The 17,961-nt window shown below is 36.6% G+C and overlaps 1 protein-coding gene and 1 long non-coding RNA gene across 3 annotated transcripts; both read right to left on the bottom strand.

Moving 5' to 3' along the window:
• Positions 1 to 442: 442 nt before the first annotated feature.
• LOC133520399 (2-oxoisovalerate dehydrogenase subunit beta, mitochondrial) lies at positions 443 to 9,414 on the bottom strand. Of its 2 annotated transcripts, none has more exons than XM_061854790.1 (9): positions 9,278 to 9,414; positions 8,926 to 9,051; positions 8,382 to 8,518; positions 7,459 to 7,602; positions 6,346 to 6,501; positions 4,072 to 4,243; positions 2,684 to 2,829; positions 1,699 to 1,785; positions 443 to 992 (listed from the first exon to the last, which is right to left on the bottom strand). In XM_061854790.1, exons 2-9 carry the CDS (start codon positions 9,047 to 9,049, stop codon positions 852 to 854), a joined length of 1,107 nt encoding a protein of 368 aa, XP_061710774.1. In that variant the 5' UTR covers positions 9,050 to 9,051; positions 9,278 to 9,414; the 3' UTR covers positions 443 to 851. The 2 variants fall into 2 exon arrangements, with proteins under 2 accessions (XP_061710774.1, XP_061710773.1); XM_061854789.1 differs by having other exon boundaries at positions 9,218 to 9,385.
• A 5,119-nt stretch (positions 9,415 to 14,533) lies between these two features.
• LOC133520397 (uncharacterized) lies at positions 14,534 to 16,362 on the bottom strand. Its single transcript, XR_009799754.1, has 2 exons — positions 16,037 to 16,362; positions 14,534 to 15,469 (listed from the first exon to the last, which is right to left on the bottom strand). It is a non-coding gene; the product is annotated as an uncharacterized LOC133520397 (long non-coding RNA).
• Between the last annotated feature and the right edge of the window lie 1,599 nt (positions 16,363 to 17,961).

Here is a 17,961-nt window from a genome sequence, read left to right as displayed (position 1 = left end):
TATTAGTGTTTTTTTTTACATTTAACTTAAAGTTTTGATGACTGGATTTGCGTTATAAATCCTATAATTTGATTGTCTCTCTTTGTCTTATGAAATCTTGCCAGTTATATTCAGACAAATTCAACTGAGCTTATACATTACTTCGAAAACAATGCAATTATATGATACTATCAAGCTAGTTTGATTATGGGAGTCAAAGTACTAAAAATTACTGAATAATAATTTGCAATATAAACTTGTATCAAAAATGAGTATTTTGGAAGAGCCTCACTCGTTTCTTTTCAAAAATCTTAGTCTTAAAGGCAAGATATTCATATAAAAATTCCACTTGAATGGATTGGATGGATGGATTTTAATGATACAACCAAAAATAAGATATAAAACATATACTCGTATTGTAAGAACACTACAAGTTGTTTATGTAGGTAAAAAAAAACATGTAAACGATCAAATATACATATATTTATAAAAAAAAAACACATTTGTACAACAGAATGATCCTTATAAAATTAAAACGACTTATATTCAACAACCCGCTCCCAAGGCACTGGAATGTAAGGAACTTTCACAAGCTAACTTTTTCCCAGCCTGAGGGAGATATATTTCCCACATACGGCACTTCAAACTTGTGTTCTATTCCCAATGAGTAAGACCAATAAGACTGATACTCAATTGTTATTTTTGAACTGTCGGGCTGGATAAGGGCCACTTGCACCGTGCCATTAACCCGGGGTTAACCGGTTAAACCCGGAGTTACCATGGTTACCAATACAATTCGACACCGAGTTAACCGGTTAAGGTTAACCTCGGGTCAGTGGGATGATGCAAGGGTTAATATTTTTGTTGGCAGGTCAGTAATCTAGCAATTGCTTAAGGGCACCGAAGCACCTCCACTTGTCGGGCAGGTGCAGCGCCTCGAAGGCGTGCGGGAAGGGCGCGTCCCAGCCCGCCGCGCGGGACACGGGCGCCTCCAGGTGCAGGAAGCATTCCTTCTGAAATATTACGTTTTCTTTTCATGTCAACTATAAAAGCTACTTTAAAAGTACACTAGCCAATACGTAGTTGTAAACGTGCAGATTTGACTGTCGGATCTGAGGGCACGAGCAAAGCGAAACGCAATACCTACCTTTTCTCAAAGCGCACTGTCGTTTTTTTAACCCTCATATGTTGTGTTTGGATTATACCAGATAAACAAAATTCTCGGGATATGATGTCCATAGTGGACTTATTAAGCATAAAAAATTTCAATTGCATAGCTCTCATATTTTCGATTTTATTCATATCTAAAAAACCCCGATTTCGTCACTGACTACCTCACTCACTGATGATCGGGGATCATCAAAACCCTTAGGAAGCTGAAATTTGGTATGTAGAACAGTATTAGTACACAAACAACAAAAAAATCCAAAACTTGAAATTTTTGCCCGTAAGTAATACCATCACACGCTGACTTAGAACAGCACATTATGGTTCTCTTTGTGTAATTTCAAGTGGAGTCCCGCCGTGGTATATGAAATGGGGTATACCTACCTAGTACAGTCAGCTGCAAAAATATGTATCGAGAGAATCGTCTCATAAATATGGTACTACGCTGTTATTACACTGGAATAAGATGCTATGGGACATATTCTTGAGTAAGATGTGTACACCCATATTTTTACACTTGACTGTACTAAGTGGGATATGGTTATAATTTACCTGTATGGTGGCAGCTAATTCGGCGCCGAAACCTGAAGTAAGAGGCGCCTCGTGAGATATCAGGCAACGGCCAGTCTTCTTCACCGACTACAAACAAAAACATAATAATATCACCAACCAATCGTCATCATCGTCTCAATACTCTCAATCATCAGATAAGTTCGATGGTACTATAACATTGCATTATAACCCGACTTACATAAGTATGCAAATTTTGAGCTCCATCGGAAATCTGGAAGTGGGTCAAATTTAGCTTCCTAGATACCCGCGCCAAATAACTTACGAGTACATACTAATAGGCCAAGTTAAATAAAAGCTTGTAAAAAGGAGATTCTTTTTATGCACACATGCATTTGTTCCCTAATTAATAACTTATCGAATTTTTTAAATATTATTTGAGACTTCAGTGTGTAAGTGCTCTTACGATAGATGTCGCTAGGCGCTATCCGAGAGACGGCTTGTATAAAATTAAATATTAAAGAAGAGACGCTTTCCAGATTAAAGTGTTGGGCCAATAAGAGAGAAAACCGTGCAAGTGCGAGTCGGACTCGCCCACCGAGAGTTCCGTACTTTTAGTATTTGTTGTTATAGCGGCAACAGAAATACATTATCTGTGAAAATTTCATCTGTCTAGCTATCACGGTTCATGAGATACAGCCTGGTGATAGACGGACGAACGGACAGCGGAGTGTTAGTAATAGGGTCCCGTTTTACCCTTTGGGTACGGAACCCTAAAAAACCGCCAGACTCAAATGGGACCGAGCCGGCCACGTCTAGCGCATGCATCCGGATAGGTGGGCTCACATAAACACCAAGTGGACAGCGGTAGAGACCCGAGGGTGGGCAGGCCCAGATTTTGACACCTTCCTTTACAACTGGCCGTAGGAAGCACAAAATCGGGAGTTATGGAGAACCAGAAAGGCCTTTGCCCAGCAGCGGGACACACACATAGGCTAAGAAAATGCTTTAGTTCTATGGCACTAACGTTGCAGACGGTGTCCTGGTCCCAGGGCAGGATGGACTGCAGATCGATGACGTCGCAGCTCGCGCCGAGCTGGTCGCGAGCTGCATCGGCCACCTCCAGCAGCACGTGCACTTGCGTGCCCCAGCCTATGAGGGTCACTTCTGAACCTGAAATAAATTTAAATATTTTAAATTATTTTCTTCTCAACTTTTACCATCGACTGCCATCTGAGGACTATTTCACCGTGGTGACAATTGACACCTAACACTGAAAATTTTTTGACCGTTTCTGAATCGATAGTAACAAGGGGTCATCCATTAATTGCATTACACGTTTAGGGGAGGGAGGGGGAATAAGGTCTCTTAATGTCGAATACCAAAAAAAAATAAAAATAATATAATTAAAAAAAAAACACAAACAGATACAAAAAAATAATCTAAAATTATTTACAGGTGTAAATGTTTCCAAATGTTAAAACAAAGATTATATAGTTTATCAAATTATCCTTAGGGTCTCACTGTAATAGTATGACTCGTATCTCAGCCACCCTCCCTCAATCTTAATTCGGGAAAATGAGAATACACCAACAAATCGGTTTCCCAGACTATATGACTACATCAGAAAGGCCTGCCTTCTCTAAGCAGCTGAGCCTGCCCTAGCGGTAAAGTATAGTTAGCCAGCACATTTTTAGTAGCGGAGCGGTACAGAATCTTGGGTTCCAGGAACATGCAGGGGTCGTGGGAACGCAGGCGGGCTGTGAAGGATTTGTTCCAACTTTTTTTTTTATGATAGAGGAGGCAAACGAGCAGACGGATCACCTAATGGTAAGCGATTACCGCCGCCCATGGACACCTGCAACACCAGAGGGGTTGTAAGTGCGTTGCCGGCCTTTAAGATGGGAGTACGCTCTAGTACCTTGCAGTTGAGTCTTGACAAATTGCATGTGACACACTTAAGACAAGAGTTCCATAGAGTACAGTAACAGCTTATTCATTCATTAGTCATTAGATAAATAATAACTTATTCACCGCTATAACATAGCAGTGAAGGACAATCTGTTACGTACCTTCAATTGAGCTTTGGCGACGCACTTGTGAAGATTGAAATCCACTTCCATAGGTTACAATGATCGCTTATTATTAGATTAACCATGCACTTGTTTGCCACCATCGTTGCGGTCACATACAAACATAAAACAGGATTTTTTGTCTTCCAAAAGTACCAGGCTACCATGACTTATCAAGAGACTACGTTAGCGAGTCATGCAATTTTAAGTATGAGATGAGAGGTCTTAAAAATTACAGTTTAATTATATATATTAGATGCTCTTCTGGCCCGTGGAACTGTCATTTTAGGTGTCTCAAGACTCAAGCCTCTATATGCGCTAATGGTACCTATAAGATACCTACCTTCTCTCAGGAGCTGGGCCTGTCCTAGCGGTAAAGTGTAGTCTTCCACGGGCACGTCCTCCGTAGCGGAGCGGTACAGGATCTTGGGCTCCAGGAACACGCAGGGGTCGCGCGAGCGCAGGCAGGACAATAGCAAGCCTTTGGCCGCGATGGGGCCGCGGGGGACTACAACCTAGATAAAAGTTTACTTCTTATACATATTAAAATACTGTTAAGCTAGGTAGATTACTATACTATACGACTGATAACATTATACTTTTTTATTTTTTCTAAATACATAATTTGGGCCAATCTGTCATTTGGGTCAATTATTCATTTTTATTCCTTATATTTTGATCTGTGGCTGTAGCACGGTCGCATTTTTATCACTTGTCACTATGGCTGTCCCGTTCTATCAAGTATGTAAGTGCGAAAGTGACAAGCATAGTGACAAGTGATAAAAATGCAACCATAATGGATAGTTCTCTATTCTTTACACGATCAATTAAGAAAACGGATGGTATTTTCGTAATACGGCGAAAAAATAAATAGGTACAATTTTTTGTCCCAAATTAGGATATCGTAACGGATGGTATTTTCGTAATACGGCGAAAAATTAAGTAGGTACATTTTTTTTGCCAAATTAGGATATCGTATTTAATCCACCCTGAATGAGGTATTCTTCATACCAGCCAAATTTTATAAAAAAAAATAGGCACATTTTCTGAACATACTAAAACCCCACCAGAAATATATGATCATTGTCAAGAGGGCGCTGTTATTCTCATGACAGTTCAGTTTAGTATGAAACATTTAGTTCCGAAGAAATTCCGCAATATGGCGCGTGATCAGATATTATTGATCAGGCTTTAAAAACTTTAAATATGTTATCTCTTTATTCCTTTTGATAGAACCTGAGGATAGACCGAATAATCATTTAAATCGTGAGAAAAATTTCTGACATTTGACTTGACTTTTTTATCATCTGTCAGTGTCCTTAAAAAACTTTTGTCAATTGATTTTGTTATGGTGTTGTGCAATAGTATTTTAATGTGGTTTAGTGCTATGTTTGAATTTAATAGACAATTCCTAAGAATATTTTTTCTCTACGATAGAAGCGCTGATAAAAACGTGCGATTTGCAATCCAGAGGACGCGGGTTCAAGTTCAAGCCCGGGCTCGTACCAATGACTTTTTCGGAACTTATGTACTAAATACCATTTGATACTTACAAGTCGCTTTTCGGTGAAGGAAAACATCGTGAGAAAACTGGACTTATCTCAATAAGGCCAAATTTACCCTCTGGGTTGAAAGGTCAGATGACAGTCGCTTTTGGAAATCTAGTGCCTATGCCAATTCTCGGGATTTGTTGCCAAGCGAACCCCAGGCTCCTATGAGCAGGGGCAAAATGCCGGGACAACGCGAGGACGATGATGAGTTTTTCTCTTCGAGTCTCCTGTGAGTACTTAGGTATAAAACAATTATATGTTTGATTGACTAAAATAAGTTTCCAAATAGATAAATATTTACTAGGGAACATCTTTCACAGATTAACCTAGCCCCAAACTAAGAAAAGCTGGTACTATGGTTACTAGGCGACGCTACATACATGCTTACGGTGCTCACGAGGAACCCGAAAGATTTTAACCACGTACTTCTGAGGCCAAAAGAACGAAAAAAAGTTATGAGTATCAGTAATTTTTTTTTTCAAATTTTGAACATATTTGTACATAAAAAGTTAATGTTATGGTAAAACTGGCACTGAAAATATTTTTTTACGATTTTTTTTGTAAAAACTAGTTCTTGCAAAGGACTTGTCACTTTTTGACATCTATCAATAAGGATATTTTAGACTACCCCCCATAATGGCATCATCGCGATCAAAAAGGTGTTTTGCACTAGGTTACGAGAAGAAGATGTTTCTTTTTACATTGGTATTAACTCTGAAACTAGGCGAAATCCAGAAAAGTATATGACATTTTAGTCTCTAAATGTGATACACTGTCAAAATCTTTCAGTTTCCTCATGTAACACCATGTATAGATAAGTAGTATAAATACATACTACTACTACTACTGTGTTTTTCGTGTTTTTATTTCTATGTACAATAAAGTATATACATACATACATACATACATACTTATATTTACAGAAAATACCCATGACTCAGGAACAAATATGTTTCTCACACAAATAAATGTCCTTACCGGGATTCGAACCCAGCACCATCGTACAGTCAGGAATAAAAGCTTGTACCAAAAATGTAATTTTAGACAAAAAACTTATCATTACTGACCCTTAGTCCAGCAGCGTGCGCGAAAAATGCCTCAGGGCTCTGCGAGTGGTACAGGCCGCCGTGCCCCACTGCGGCGCACGGCGCGCGCACCGTCAGCCCTCCGCACTCAAACTGGCCTCCCGAGCGGTAGCGGTATTTAGCTGCTTCGTTTACTAGCTGAAATATAGAGAAAAAACATATAAGGCTATGTCAATAATACACGTCACTAAATACATTGACACAAAACAAAATGGGCAAAACCAAAATACTAGTTTAGGTGTTGATGGCAATAAGCATGTATACGACAAGTCTGATAGTGAGCCTGTAACCGAAAGGTGTCACGTACGCGTTACCGACATTTTAGGAACCTATAACTAGAATTTGAAAGAACCCCATATTGTAGTCTTAATATTGATATTTATTGAAATACAATTTTACAGCATAACAGCTAAGGGGCGCCAATGCGCTGGAAAGTTAAGTAGTATAAGCTAGGTAATAAAATTATACGATAAATATAAGAATAATTAATAAGTTGATGTTGATTCACAAGAACGTAAAAAAATATTTAAAAAGGTGATGATTTTTGTTAGCAAACAAGTCACAGTCAGGTGCAAAAAAAAAAAAAATATTGAGGAGTGTCAGGGAGCGGACGATTGGACGAACTGGTGTGCTAACGTGTGATAGGTTCCGTTCACTCAAAAACACTTCGATAAAGAAATCCATTATACGCAGAGAAAATGTTTGAATTCACCTGTATTTTTAGTGATATAAAGACTATCTGTACTTTACCTGTAATTTCGAAACTAGGGCTTATAAATGTAGGCAAGGAACAGTCAAGTGTAAAAATATGGGTGTACACATCTTACTCAAAAATATGTCCCATAGCATTTTATTCCAGTGTTATAAGAGCGTAGTACCATATTTATGAGACGATTCTGTCGATACATATTTTTGCACTTGACTGAACATTGATAGAAAAGATGCTGTAAAGGTAAAAAGCACAAGGATAAATTTTGGCAAATTAAGCAATTAATATTAAACAAAAATACATTTTAAGTTTTAGCAGCAATTTAACTCGTAAATTTTGCAAAATTCTGTTAGATATTAAAAGAGTCAGTATGATATTGCATTTACCTGATCAAAAGCGGGAAAGATGTAGTCAGCAAATTGTATCTCTGCTATGGCAGTGGCCCCGGCTGTGGCGAGCCCTATTCCAAATCCTGCAATACCCTGCTCACATAGTGGGGTGTTGAACACGCGATCCTTGCCATATTTCTCCTTAAAATATCCAAAAATAGGCTGTTATATCTCAGGGACCAAAATTAGTTTAACCAATTAACTACCCATCCTGCTTTTGTAAATAGACAGGTTAGTCAGACAAATTGATGCAGTAAAATAAACATTTTAGGACAGTCAGCATCAATAGTAGCAGACAAAATAACAAGAAAAAAGTATATGCCACCTTGGAATACATTTCCAAGCAGATATATCTCTAAAGTGACCATATAGTTCAAAAGTATCTGGCAGTTCTGTCACAATAATTGTCCTACATGTAATATATGATCAGGTGTCATATTGCGGAATTTAATTGTAAGTAAATTTTACCGAACCAAAATTAAACCGAACATTCTCTGCTCACATAAGTCAAAAGTCCACACCTCGACATTGGCAGAATCCACCTTGCTAAAATTAGTGAGGAGTAAAAGCCATTTATGGAAAAAAAAAGTAAATTTTTCATCCTAAACTGAACAGTCACCCTATACATCGGAATAACAGTGCCCTCTTGACAATGATCATATCATTCTGGCCGGGCTTTAGAAATGTACCTCTTTTTGTCAAGCTATTAGAGAATGGTAGATTTGTTTGACACAGTCTGTTCCACTACTTTTGTGTAGAGTAATTACTTACATTTTCCATGTTAAAGTGTATTTTAGTACAGCAATATACACATAATAGCTGCACTAGGTGGTACCAACCCTTGACAAAAATGGTATATTGCCATAATTGCTATGTATTTTTACAATAGTTAAGGATGAAAAGAAGTTTCTATAAATTACCTGTAAGCCAAGTGCACAGCGGAAAACTCCACCGAAGCCCACATCCTCCCCAAACAATACAGCCGAGGAGTCCTGCTTCAGTGTGATGTCCATGGCATTATTAATGGCATGCATCATGTTCATTTTTGCCGTCTCACCTACAGCAAAACACCAAATAATAAATATTATTTCTCATTTGCAAAGTAAAATGATGATAAAAACCTATTTATTTCTATAAAAGTTAGCAACTAAAATCAAATTTGTGTTAATCAATATTAGAGCATATGGCTTTTTTCCCATGATAAATAACTTAGACTAAAATACTCTGTGACTAAAATGACTGCTTACCCTTTCAAGTATGGATATTAAATCTTACCACTTTTATTTTAAAGAACAAAATATTAATAACTAAGTACATTTCTTAATAATTTTCGCAATAAAAATTACAAGTGATTAACATATGGCATTTTAAAAATACACAAACATCCTCCACAACATAAGTTAATTTTAAAGTAAACAAGTGAATAACCTAAAATAATATTTTTCATTAGAACAAATAACTTACCTTCGACCGGTTTTTCATTGTCAGGATAGTAAATAAAATGTGAGGATAGCCGTTTTGACCCATTGGACACAGTTTTAGCAAATCTTGTCAGTAAAACGAAGTTTTTTGTCGCTAAACTCGCCATGGCTGTAAAAAGTCGATGTCTTAGCTATGACTGACTCGGAATTATTCAAGCAACTCATCTTATCAGCAATTCTAATTAAGCTTTGATTGTTAAACGCCACTGATAAACATAATGATGTGACCATGATGTGACGAACGTTATTGTTTATTTTTTCTTATCACTACGCACCGTGGGGCATTTAGGCCTTATCTTATACTTGATTATTATGCAATTTTTAATATATGTTACCGTGATTTTATTGCGTTTTAGTTTCTTAAATTTCTTATGAAAAGAAATAAGTTTCAAAGTTAGAATATCGAAACAAAACAAACATTGCGTTGGCATTGGCGTTTTTCACTTGGTTAAACTTGTCATTAGTTTTGACGTTAAATAGTCTGGTCTGGCAATCACAACTTGTCAGTCAGTAAATACTAGATATACTCATCTCTTTCTTTTGGATGCTAGTACTAGCGTAAGACAAAGATAGTATGATTCTCTCTAACTGTGCTTGAAATGAGACAGCCCTGCGGTCGCATATTTATCACTTGTCACTATGCTTGTCACTTTCGCATTTACTTGTTAGGACTTGACAGGCATAGTCATAAGTGATAAAAATGCGACCGTACTGCAGCCGTTGGGCTAAACTATAGTTGAGTTTTGTTTGTATTTTGTATTATAGTTGGGCAGGCCATTTGCGAAATTCAAATTTTCTATGGGAACATAGGTCAACTCTTGGCGCCTACATTTTTAATTTTGTCACCTTTTTCTACTGACAAAATGGGTTTGCCAGAGTTTATATAGGGTACCAATGGCAATGGTGAATGGTGAAGGTTAACTGGAAGAGAGCCCTGAAAGGGATACGTTTGCCTTTGTATACGTACTAATGATGTGTAATTTTTCCAGTTCTGTTTTTCTTATTTTAGTTTTACTACTACTACTACTAAAAGTAACTCTCATATTTTCATCATGTCTGTCTGTCTGTATCATCCCTAAAAGGTTTCATGGCCATTTTGTAGTTTTTATTGTCATATTTGACAAACAAACATTTAGTAGGATCCTATAGATATGCTATACCGCGTGCGCCCGTGAGGGACAGAACATATGCAATGCGATTAAATTAAAAACACGTTTTAACATTCCTGACAACATACCAAAAACAACCTACGTAATTTGATCGGCTTATTTGTTGCCCACTATAAACTCTACTAATATAAAATTTAAGGTGGCAAAGAAAAAAAAATAGGCTGTGAGCTGTGACTCCTACTGAAAGTTCCATAAGTGCAACTCGTTCGGACATCTGAGCGGCTACCGGGATAATCGAAATTCGTCAATTTCGGGCATTTTTCTCTGTCACTCTAATTACCCCTTTACGGCCGGGAAAAATATTTTGCAAAGATTCATAAAAAATGCATGTGAACCGTTTTTAATTGTTATAAAATACGCGTATAAAATGTTTAAAAAAATCCTAGTGTCCTTTATCATAAAAAAAATCGCGTGCACGAAAGTGACGTTCAGGAACTATCTGGAAATGCACGAACGTGCAAACTCATTGAATTTTGTAAAATAATATGACTAAAACGCAACATTTTACAGAACAATGCGTGTGTATGCTGCACATGCATAGCATATGAAGTAATCAGTATTCAATTTAGCATAATTATCACAATTTTCTTTAAGAATCAACATCTTAACGATTAAAGAATGATTAAAAACAATAATCAACAATTGTAAAGTACTCTCAATTCAACTACATCTAAAGGAAATGCTTGAAAAAATTATTTGACGTGTAACGAACACGTTGCATTTAATACAACAAGTAATAGCCCTGCTGAAGCAGTCTGAAATTGGCGGGCTCTTGGAGATTTGGTATCGTCAAATTGAAGCATCATCTGAAACATCACTCAGACGCCTCAGACATGCTTCACTACGTCGTTTTCGTGGTGGTTTAACCAACATTTCTAAGATTTTGAAGCGAAAATCGAGTAAATCCAGTATTTCGCACCTAGGACGGCCTATGGCATCACAATCAAGCGAATATCCATAAAATGAATATTGATTCATTCACATGTAAAAAGAAAGAAAGAATTTAGTTTCAGTGTCCATCTCCTTGTTTAAAAAAAGGTATATCAACGCCTCCCATGGGTTTATTAGTTCATAACTTTTTCTGAAGCTGTAACATACACGTATGACCGAATCTTTATCTCCCATCTCTTGACAACTTTAATGCTGATCGTTCCCGAGCAGTTAGACAGTAGGAAAACATATTTGTTCTTTCCTCCTAACTAGTGACACTGGGTCTGTCACCATCAGCAGACTCTCTTTAGGTACATCTCATCGTATTCGTCGTTGATTCTTTGATTTCGTTTTCAATTCATTCAAAAAGCGAATAAGGGAATTCTTCGAGGTCATCGTATAATTCCTCAATATGTGATATACTCGTATCATTATTGCACAAAATTTCAAGGAATTTTTTGCCTCTTAATGGACGCTTAAAAAAAAAACACAAATCTAACATTACAAAACGAAAAGTATTATAAAACTATCAAACATATGACTATTTCTTTTGATTTGATTTTCTGCGCAGAAGCCGGATAGACAAAAACTTGCAAATAGTTATGACCATCGATTTACGGGCTACGGCCGAACCCACAAATTCGTGCACTTCTTTTTTAGGAGCATGTAGTTTCCCCTTAATAACTTATTGTTACTCTAATTTGTGATAAATAAACACACATAACTCTTTTACTGTAATAATTAAGTATTAAATAACAAGTTTGATACCAAAATTATACAAAATTAAGAACTTACGTGTGCCACTACTCCCATCAAAAAATGCCACCATCTTCAAAGCAGTCTCGCGACGGACTAATCCTACTGACCTGCGGTATTTAGTACTGAAACGTGTCGCTAATGTCTGCAGATTCGATCGGAATAGGTCTGAGCTCGAAAAGACAATTTACTTGCGGGCAGGATTTTTTAAAAGTAATTTGCAGAATTATATCGAACCGGTCGTAAAGGGTTACGTCTTAGTGAGAGTAAAAGAGAAAGATCCCCGCAATTTGCGAATTTCGGTTTTCGCGGTAGGCCCCCTGGCCCCTCCCCCATTTCATCTCTTTATGATTGTGCCGTATGTAATGGTATGTAAAAATTGGTAGGTTTCAAGAGCTCCTTATTTTGGTCGAAATTTAGGATAAAAATGAATGTTACAGAATAGGGAACTCTATATCCACCAATCAACACGCATGCGATCGACAGCCCACCTGAAGGCCTACCGCGAACCACGTTCGACGTGTTGCCACTCTGTCGCACTTATTAGTTCGTACGTAAGTGTGACAGGGAGGCAACACGTTGAACGTGTTTCACGGTAGGCCCTCTGGGGGCCTACCGCGAAAACCGAAATGCGCAAATTGCGGGGATCTTTCTCTTTTACTCTCACTAACACGTAAAAAATGCCCGCAATTGACGAATTTCGATTTTCCCGGTAGCCGCCCTGTTTCCGGCTGGACGTCCCTGTACCTACACTACATCTACAACTACATCCACCAATCAAAAACTGAGATAAATTAAAACAAAAAAATAAAAATAAACCGGCCAAGTGCGAGTCGAACTCGCCCTCCGAGGGTTCCGTACTTTTTAGTATTTGTTGTTATAGTAGCAACAGAAATAATTCATCTCTGAAAATTTCAACTGTCTAACTACCTATCACAGTTAATGAGATACAGCCTGGTGACAGACGGACAGACAGCGGAGTCTTAGTAATAGGCTCCCGTTTTACCCTTTGGACACGGAATCTTAAAAATACAGTAGGCGCTCGATAATCCGGCGCTCGCCAATCCGGCACGCTCAGTAGTCAGTAGGCATTTTGGGACTCAGGTAGCCCGCTCTATAATCCGGCATTTTACACAGCTGAACGCCGGACTACTGAGCGGGTTCGAGTAGTTTCTCTCGCTCGGCAGTCCGGGCCTAACCTTAGTAGCGAAGCCACGTGTTTGTTTTGCTTTTTCTTGTTTCGCAGCGTCGCTTTGACAAAATGACAAGCTTTTACTTCCATACAAATTCGATATTCCGGCAGTTCCGACAATCCGGCATAGAGAGAAAAAATCGGGTGCCGGATTATCGAGCGCCTACTGTAGCAGTGCGGCCCAATTTGTTAAGGCACGAAGTTCAAAAATAAGGATTTTTTTGCTGGATATGCTCGGATTGGGCTGCTCTAAATTTGAAAAACTTGACGTTCTGGTGCAAAATTCAGCCTCCTTATACCTAAGATCAGTCCTATGTAACTATACCTAGATAAAATATGTAGGTATCTATATTACTTATTGTAACGCAAACAAACACTATATCTCAATCGTTATTAACGTCTGCATAACATTTGAACATAATATCCACACATTTAACAAAGATTGAAAGTGAAGATTGTATAAATTTCAGAAAGGCGTAAATAATCAAAATTATGAGCGAAATATCCGTTGCCGTTAAATGCGCGAATGCGTAATGCGTTGCGAAACCGACGTACCGAGGCGTATTCGGATATTTAAATATTTAAGTAATGTGTTTAAATTTAATTTTTATAGTTGGTCAAGCAAATCTTGTCAGTAGAAAAACGCGGCAAATTTGAAAAATCGCGGGCTAGCAACACTGTGTTCGAATAATTCCAAAATCGCGTGTAATCTGTGTTTTATCTGTAGAATGTGGATCGTCCATCTTGTTTGTTTACATTCCGAATCGGTGCTAATTCAAGAGAAATTTCTGCTCCCAGCATTAAAATAAATATCAATATATTAAATAATATTGTGCATGACCATAAGCAAAGTCAAGATGCCTACAATGTAAGTAAAATCATGCTCGTTGATCTTAACCATTAGAAAATTTTGAGGTTATGATAATTACTTCAAGATCCCGGAGAATTTTTAAGATAATGTGCAGTTTTTTCTGTTTCAGGGTTAAAAGGCTTAAATAAAGATAAAACGTATGCCTAAATATATCCAATAAGACCACGAATTGTGCCCTCGAAACCGCAACTGATTCGATTGTTCCCAATATCAACAGACGAAGTCCTCAAATATTTTCAAAGGTAACTTTTTTAAACAATCTTAAGACGTTTAAGAACCTTGATTATACCTACTTTCTTTCGCAACATCAACCTAATACTTCCATATGTTTGTTGCAGGATTAAAACTCGCCCAATATAAGGCGTTCGTAAAAGTTTCTCTTCATACAAAACTTACCTACGGCGGTTTACGTACATACGTGTACAACGCAAACAAGACGAAAAATAAACTTGTTAATTAAAAAAACTAAAAAAATTGGGACAATAGTTTAGATTATTATTGTAAAAGTTGTCCGTTTGTTAATCATCACGAAAATATATTATTTAGGCTGATTTGTTTCATGCACTCAGCTATTGCACATGTATACCTATGGAAAATCCTAGTTTATACTTTCTGAAGTCGGTATGTACCTATTTAAAAGAAGTTTTAAGTCGCTTTACCTGTTTGTTCAATAAATTAAAATAATTTATTCAGTGTGCATAATTTTAGAAAAATATTTTAACATTTAAATCATACCTTCTTTTATCCAGAAACAATATAACTCCATATTACTCACATGAGTGGAAGTTGTTAAGTTTCCATTGTCAAGGTATCTTTTATTAATATTTTGAGTACCTGAAATTGTGTCAGTTCCTGACAAGTCTTGAATAGACTAATGTGAAAGTTAATAAAATTTCTTAACAGCATTCTCCTGATATCTAAATGACTTTTTTAAATATCTACATATAAAATATGATCTAGCCAATACATGTAAATATCTAACATTTTTAGCCTGTATAAAAACAGTAGTGTGAGCAAAACCTTACCAAGCTAGCATGTAAGAGTGGTCTCAGAGATATTGGAATATCTCTGTACTATAAATTAGGCAAATTGCTTTAGACTAAGTTTTATGTGTAACTACTACTATAAGAATACATTTTGAAACTTGGAATGGAAACTTTAAACTTGAAATTACAAATTTTCAAACAGATCTGTTTTATGCTTAAGATGCAATAAGTGACTAGGTACAAAGTATTCTGATGCTTGGTTGGAGTGGACCAGTAACATTGGTAACTTAATGATATTTTTTCAATGAATGGCCTGAATTAAGTGTAAGTAAGCTAAAGTGACCCGTATCTTAATTGCCTTGAAATTAAATGAACACCAAAATATCTGCAGTTGTGTTTTATTTATTTTTAATCTGTATATTTATATAAATATATTGTAAAACCATTTCAAAATTACACTGGTATGTGAATGTGACATTGTTCAAGAGAAATACACTAATTTACAATTAACAAGTGGCATAATTATTTTCTTTGGGCTTCTTCAGTTTCTGAACTGATGTTAAAAACAGCTTTCTACCGTGGTGCTCATGTTCTCTTTGCTCCCTATTTGTCTTCTAAGTTTGCTAAAACAGAATAAAACCATATCAAAATGATGTAAATAGTCCAGATATTTGATATTTAATAAGCCCTGCAATTGTGACAAGAATAGTTACAGTGATACCCTACCAGGGCTACCGCTGCCAGTGATGGCTCAGGGGTTACTTACCTAGGTTTTAATATTTACCTATATAAAACAATGGATTGTTTTATTCTAGTTAAATTCAGTAGTATAGGTACCTACTAACAGCTCGTTTGGTAAAAAGTACTCAAGTGCAAATGCCTTAACCTTTACATTTATTTAGCTATGACATCTTCATGTTTAAGTTGAATATATATGTAGCAGATCTGCTCCTAAGCATACCAAAGGTTAAGAATGCGAGCGTTCGCCTTTTGCGTCCACCTTTTACTAAGCATACAAACCTTTATTTTAATTCAATCTATTGATATATTTTTCGATTGTACCTACCTAAATATGTCTAATTAGCTTTTGAAGGTTGCATAAAGGAGCATTTGTATTGCATTTTATCGTGATATATCTTTAATATTGAATTCCAACCGAGAAATCTGATAATATATTAAAATCCAGCTACCTGCGGAAGCAATGACTTGATTCAAACATTATTTTCTCCAGCATAGTCCGTTTGCAAATAGGTATTTTTTGATCTCGTTTATCATATTGATTGACATCGTTTTTACTCCAGTTTAAATTGTCCCTCTCATAATAATAACAATTTCCAAATGCTTCAATAAACCGCGAGCGGCAATTTTAGTTGACGTACGAAGAGCGCGCTCAGCGGAAAAAAATATGTTTCGGTTCGATGTACATTGCTGCTTTTCTTAGCGCAATACTGCTCTGTGAGTGTTGCCATACTTCAGTTTGCTTTACATTGCTACTGACAGACTTTGCTTGACAGACTATAGGAGACAATTTTATCACTGACTGTACCTTTCTTTCCACAGACAACGAATACTCAATGGGACAATTTTAACAACCCCAAATACAATTAGTTTGTGTTTTGTCACAGAATTCCCAGCCAGCTCCTGTCTCCATCATCAGATCAGCTTCATGTCATCATAATATTGCATTGTCATTCGTTTTTCATACGTATGCAAAATTTCAGCTCAATCGGAAATCGGCAAGTGGGTCAAATTTAGCTTCCAAGATTTAACCCACATTAACTAACATACAGAATAGTTTATTATTCAAGTAAGCGTATTACAATGCGCTTATGAACGTCAAATAAAGCTACACCGGCTCTAACCCTACACCTCTGACCCGAGAAGATTTAAATCCCCCTTCAATTGGAGGAGGGTATCCCATTATGGACCTGCAAGGAACTAGGCGGAACACACCTTTTCAAAACATTACATTTTATAACTAACATGCATAAAAAAATACAATTAAAATTAATATGGAATTAAAAAAAAAATTAGTTATAATTTTAGGCCCATAAATAAATACCTTAAAATTAACATACATATTATAACATTATATTATATTTTTAAACTAAACACTGAAAATCACATTATGATATAAAATAACATACAGTAGATACTTTCTTGTAGAAAATTGATTCACTCCTAAATTGTAGGAGGGTAATTTAGGAGGGATTTAAATCTTCTCAGGTCAGAGGTGTAGGGTTAGAGCCGGTGTAGATTTATTTGACGTTCATAAGCGCATTATAACATGCCTATTTGGAAAATAAACTATCTTAATATTTAATGTGGTCGTCTGGAAGAGATAGCTTTTCAGCGATAAGACCGCTTGTCATTTCATCTAATTAACTACTGTGTTATTTGTAAATACAATAAAGAGTAAACACCGTACCCGTGTTGAATTACATCCTATCAAATAATTAAAACTCATTAATTTTTAAGTCGAAGATTGCTCGGCTCGACATGTTTCGCTCCATTACGAGAAGCTTCAACGAGATCACACGTTGGCGAACCGAGGCTGACTATCGTCGTTTAACTGTGTCTTACAGAAGTTTTGATGTAGTTATTGTATCCTATTTTAAAATAAGAATAAGGCTTTGATCTCCATTAACGGTTTTCAGTTTCACATAGGGATTTTAGTAATATCAATATTATTGAATACGGAATAGAAGATCTATTACAATAAATAAATATGCATATACGATGCGTGGGTCAAGTGCGGTGAAATTAGAAACTATTTTCTCAAGCCGAAGCCATAATTTCTTAGAATCAATATATAATATCTCATTGTTTGGTCATACAATGTAGGTAGGTACTGGATTTCTGGACTCTGTAATTAGAAACCAGTACCACTTTTAAGGAAAATTCCAATAATTTATTTTTTTATTATTACTTACACAAGCGGTGGTGGCCGAGTGGATCTAGGGACCGATTTTTGAATTTCGATTATTTCGACCGCTCGATTTCGTGTATTTCGTTCAATACTATTTCCACTAGGCATATTAAATATATAATGGGCAAATAGAATTGAAAGTGAGTGGTTATACGACCAGGGGCACCACGGTCATTCTCGACTCCG

Source organism: Cydia pomonella, chromosome 8, assembly GCF_033807575.1.
Source record: "Cydia pomonella isolate Wapato2018A chromosome 8, ilCydPomo1, whole genome shotgun sequence".
NCBI classification, from domain to species: Eukaryota; Metazoa; Arthropoda; class Insecta; order Lepidoptera; family Tortricidae; genus Cydia; species Cydia pomonella.
This window is presented reverse-complemented; position numbering and strand designations above follow the sequence as displayed.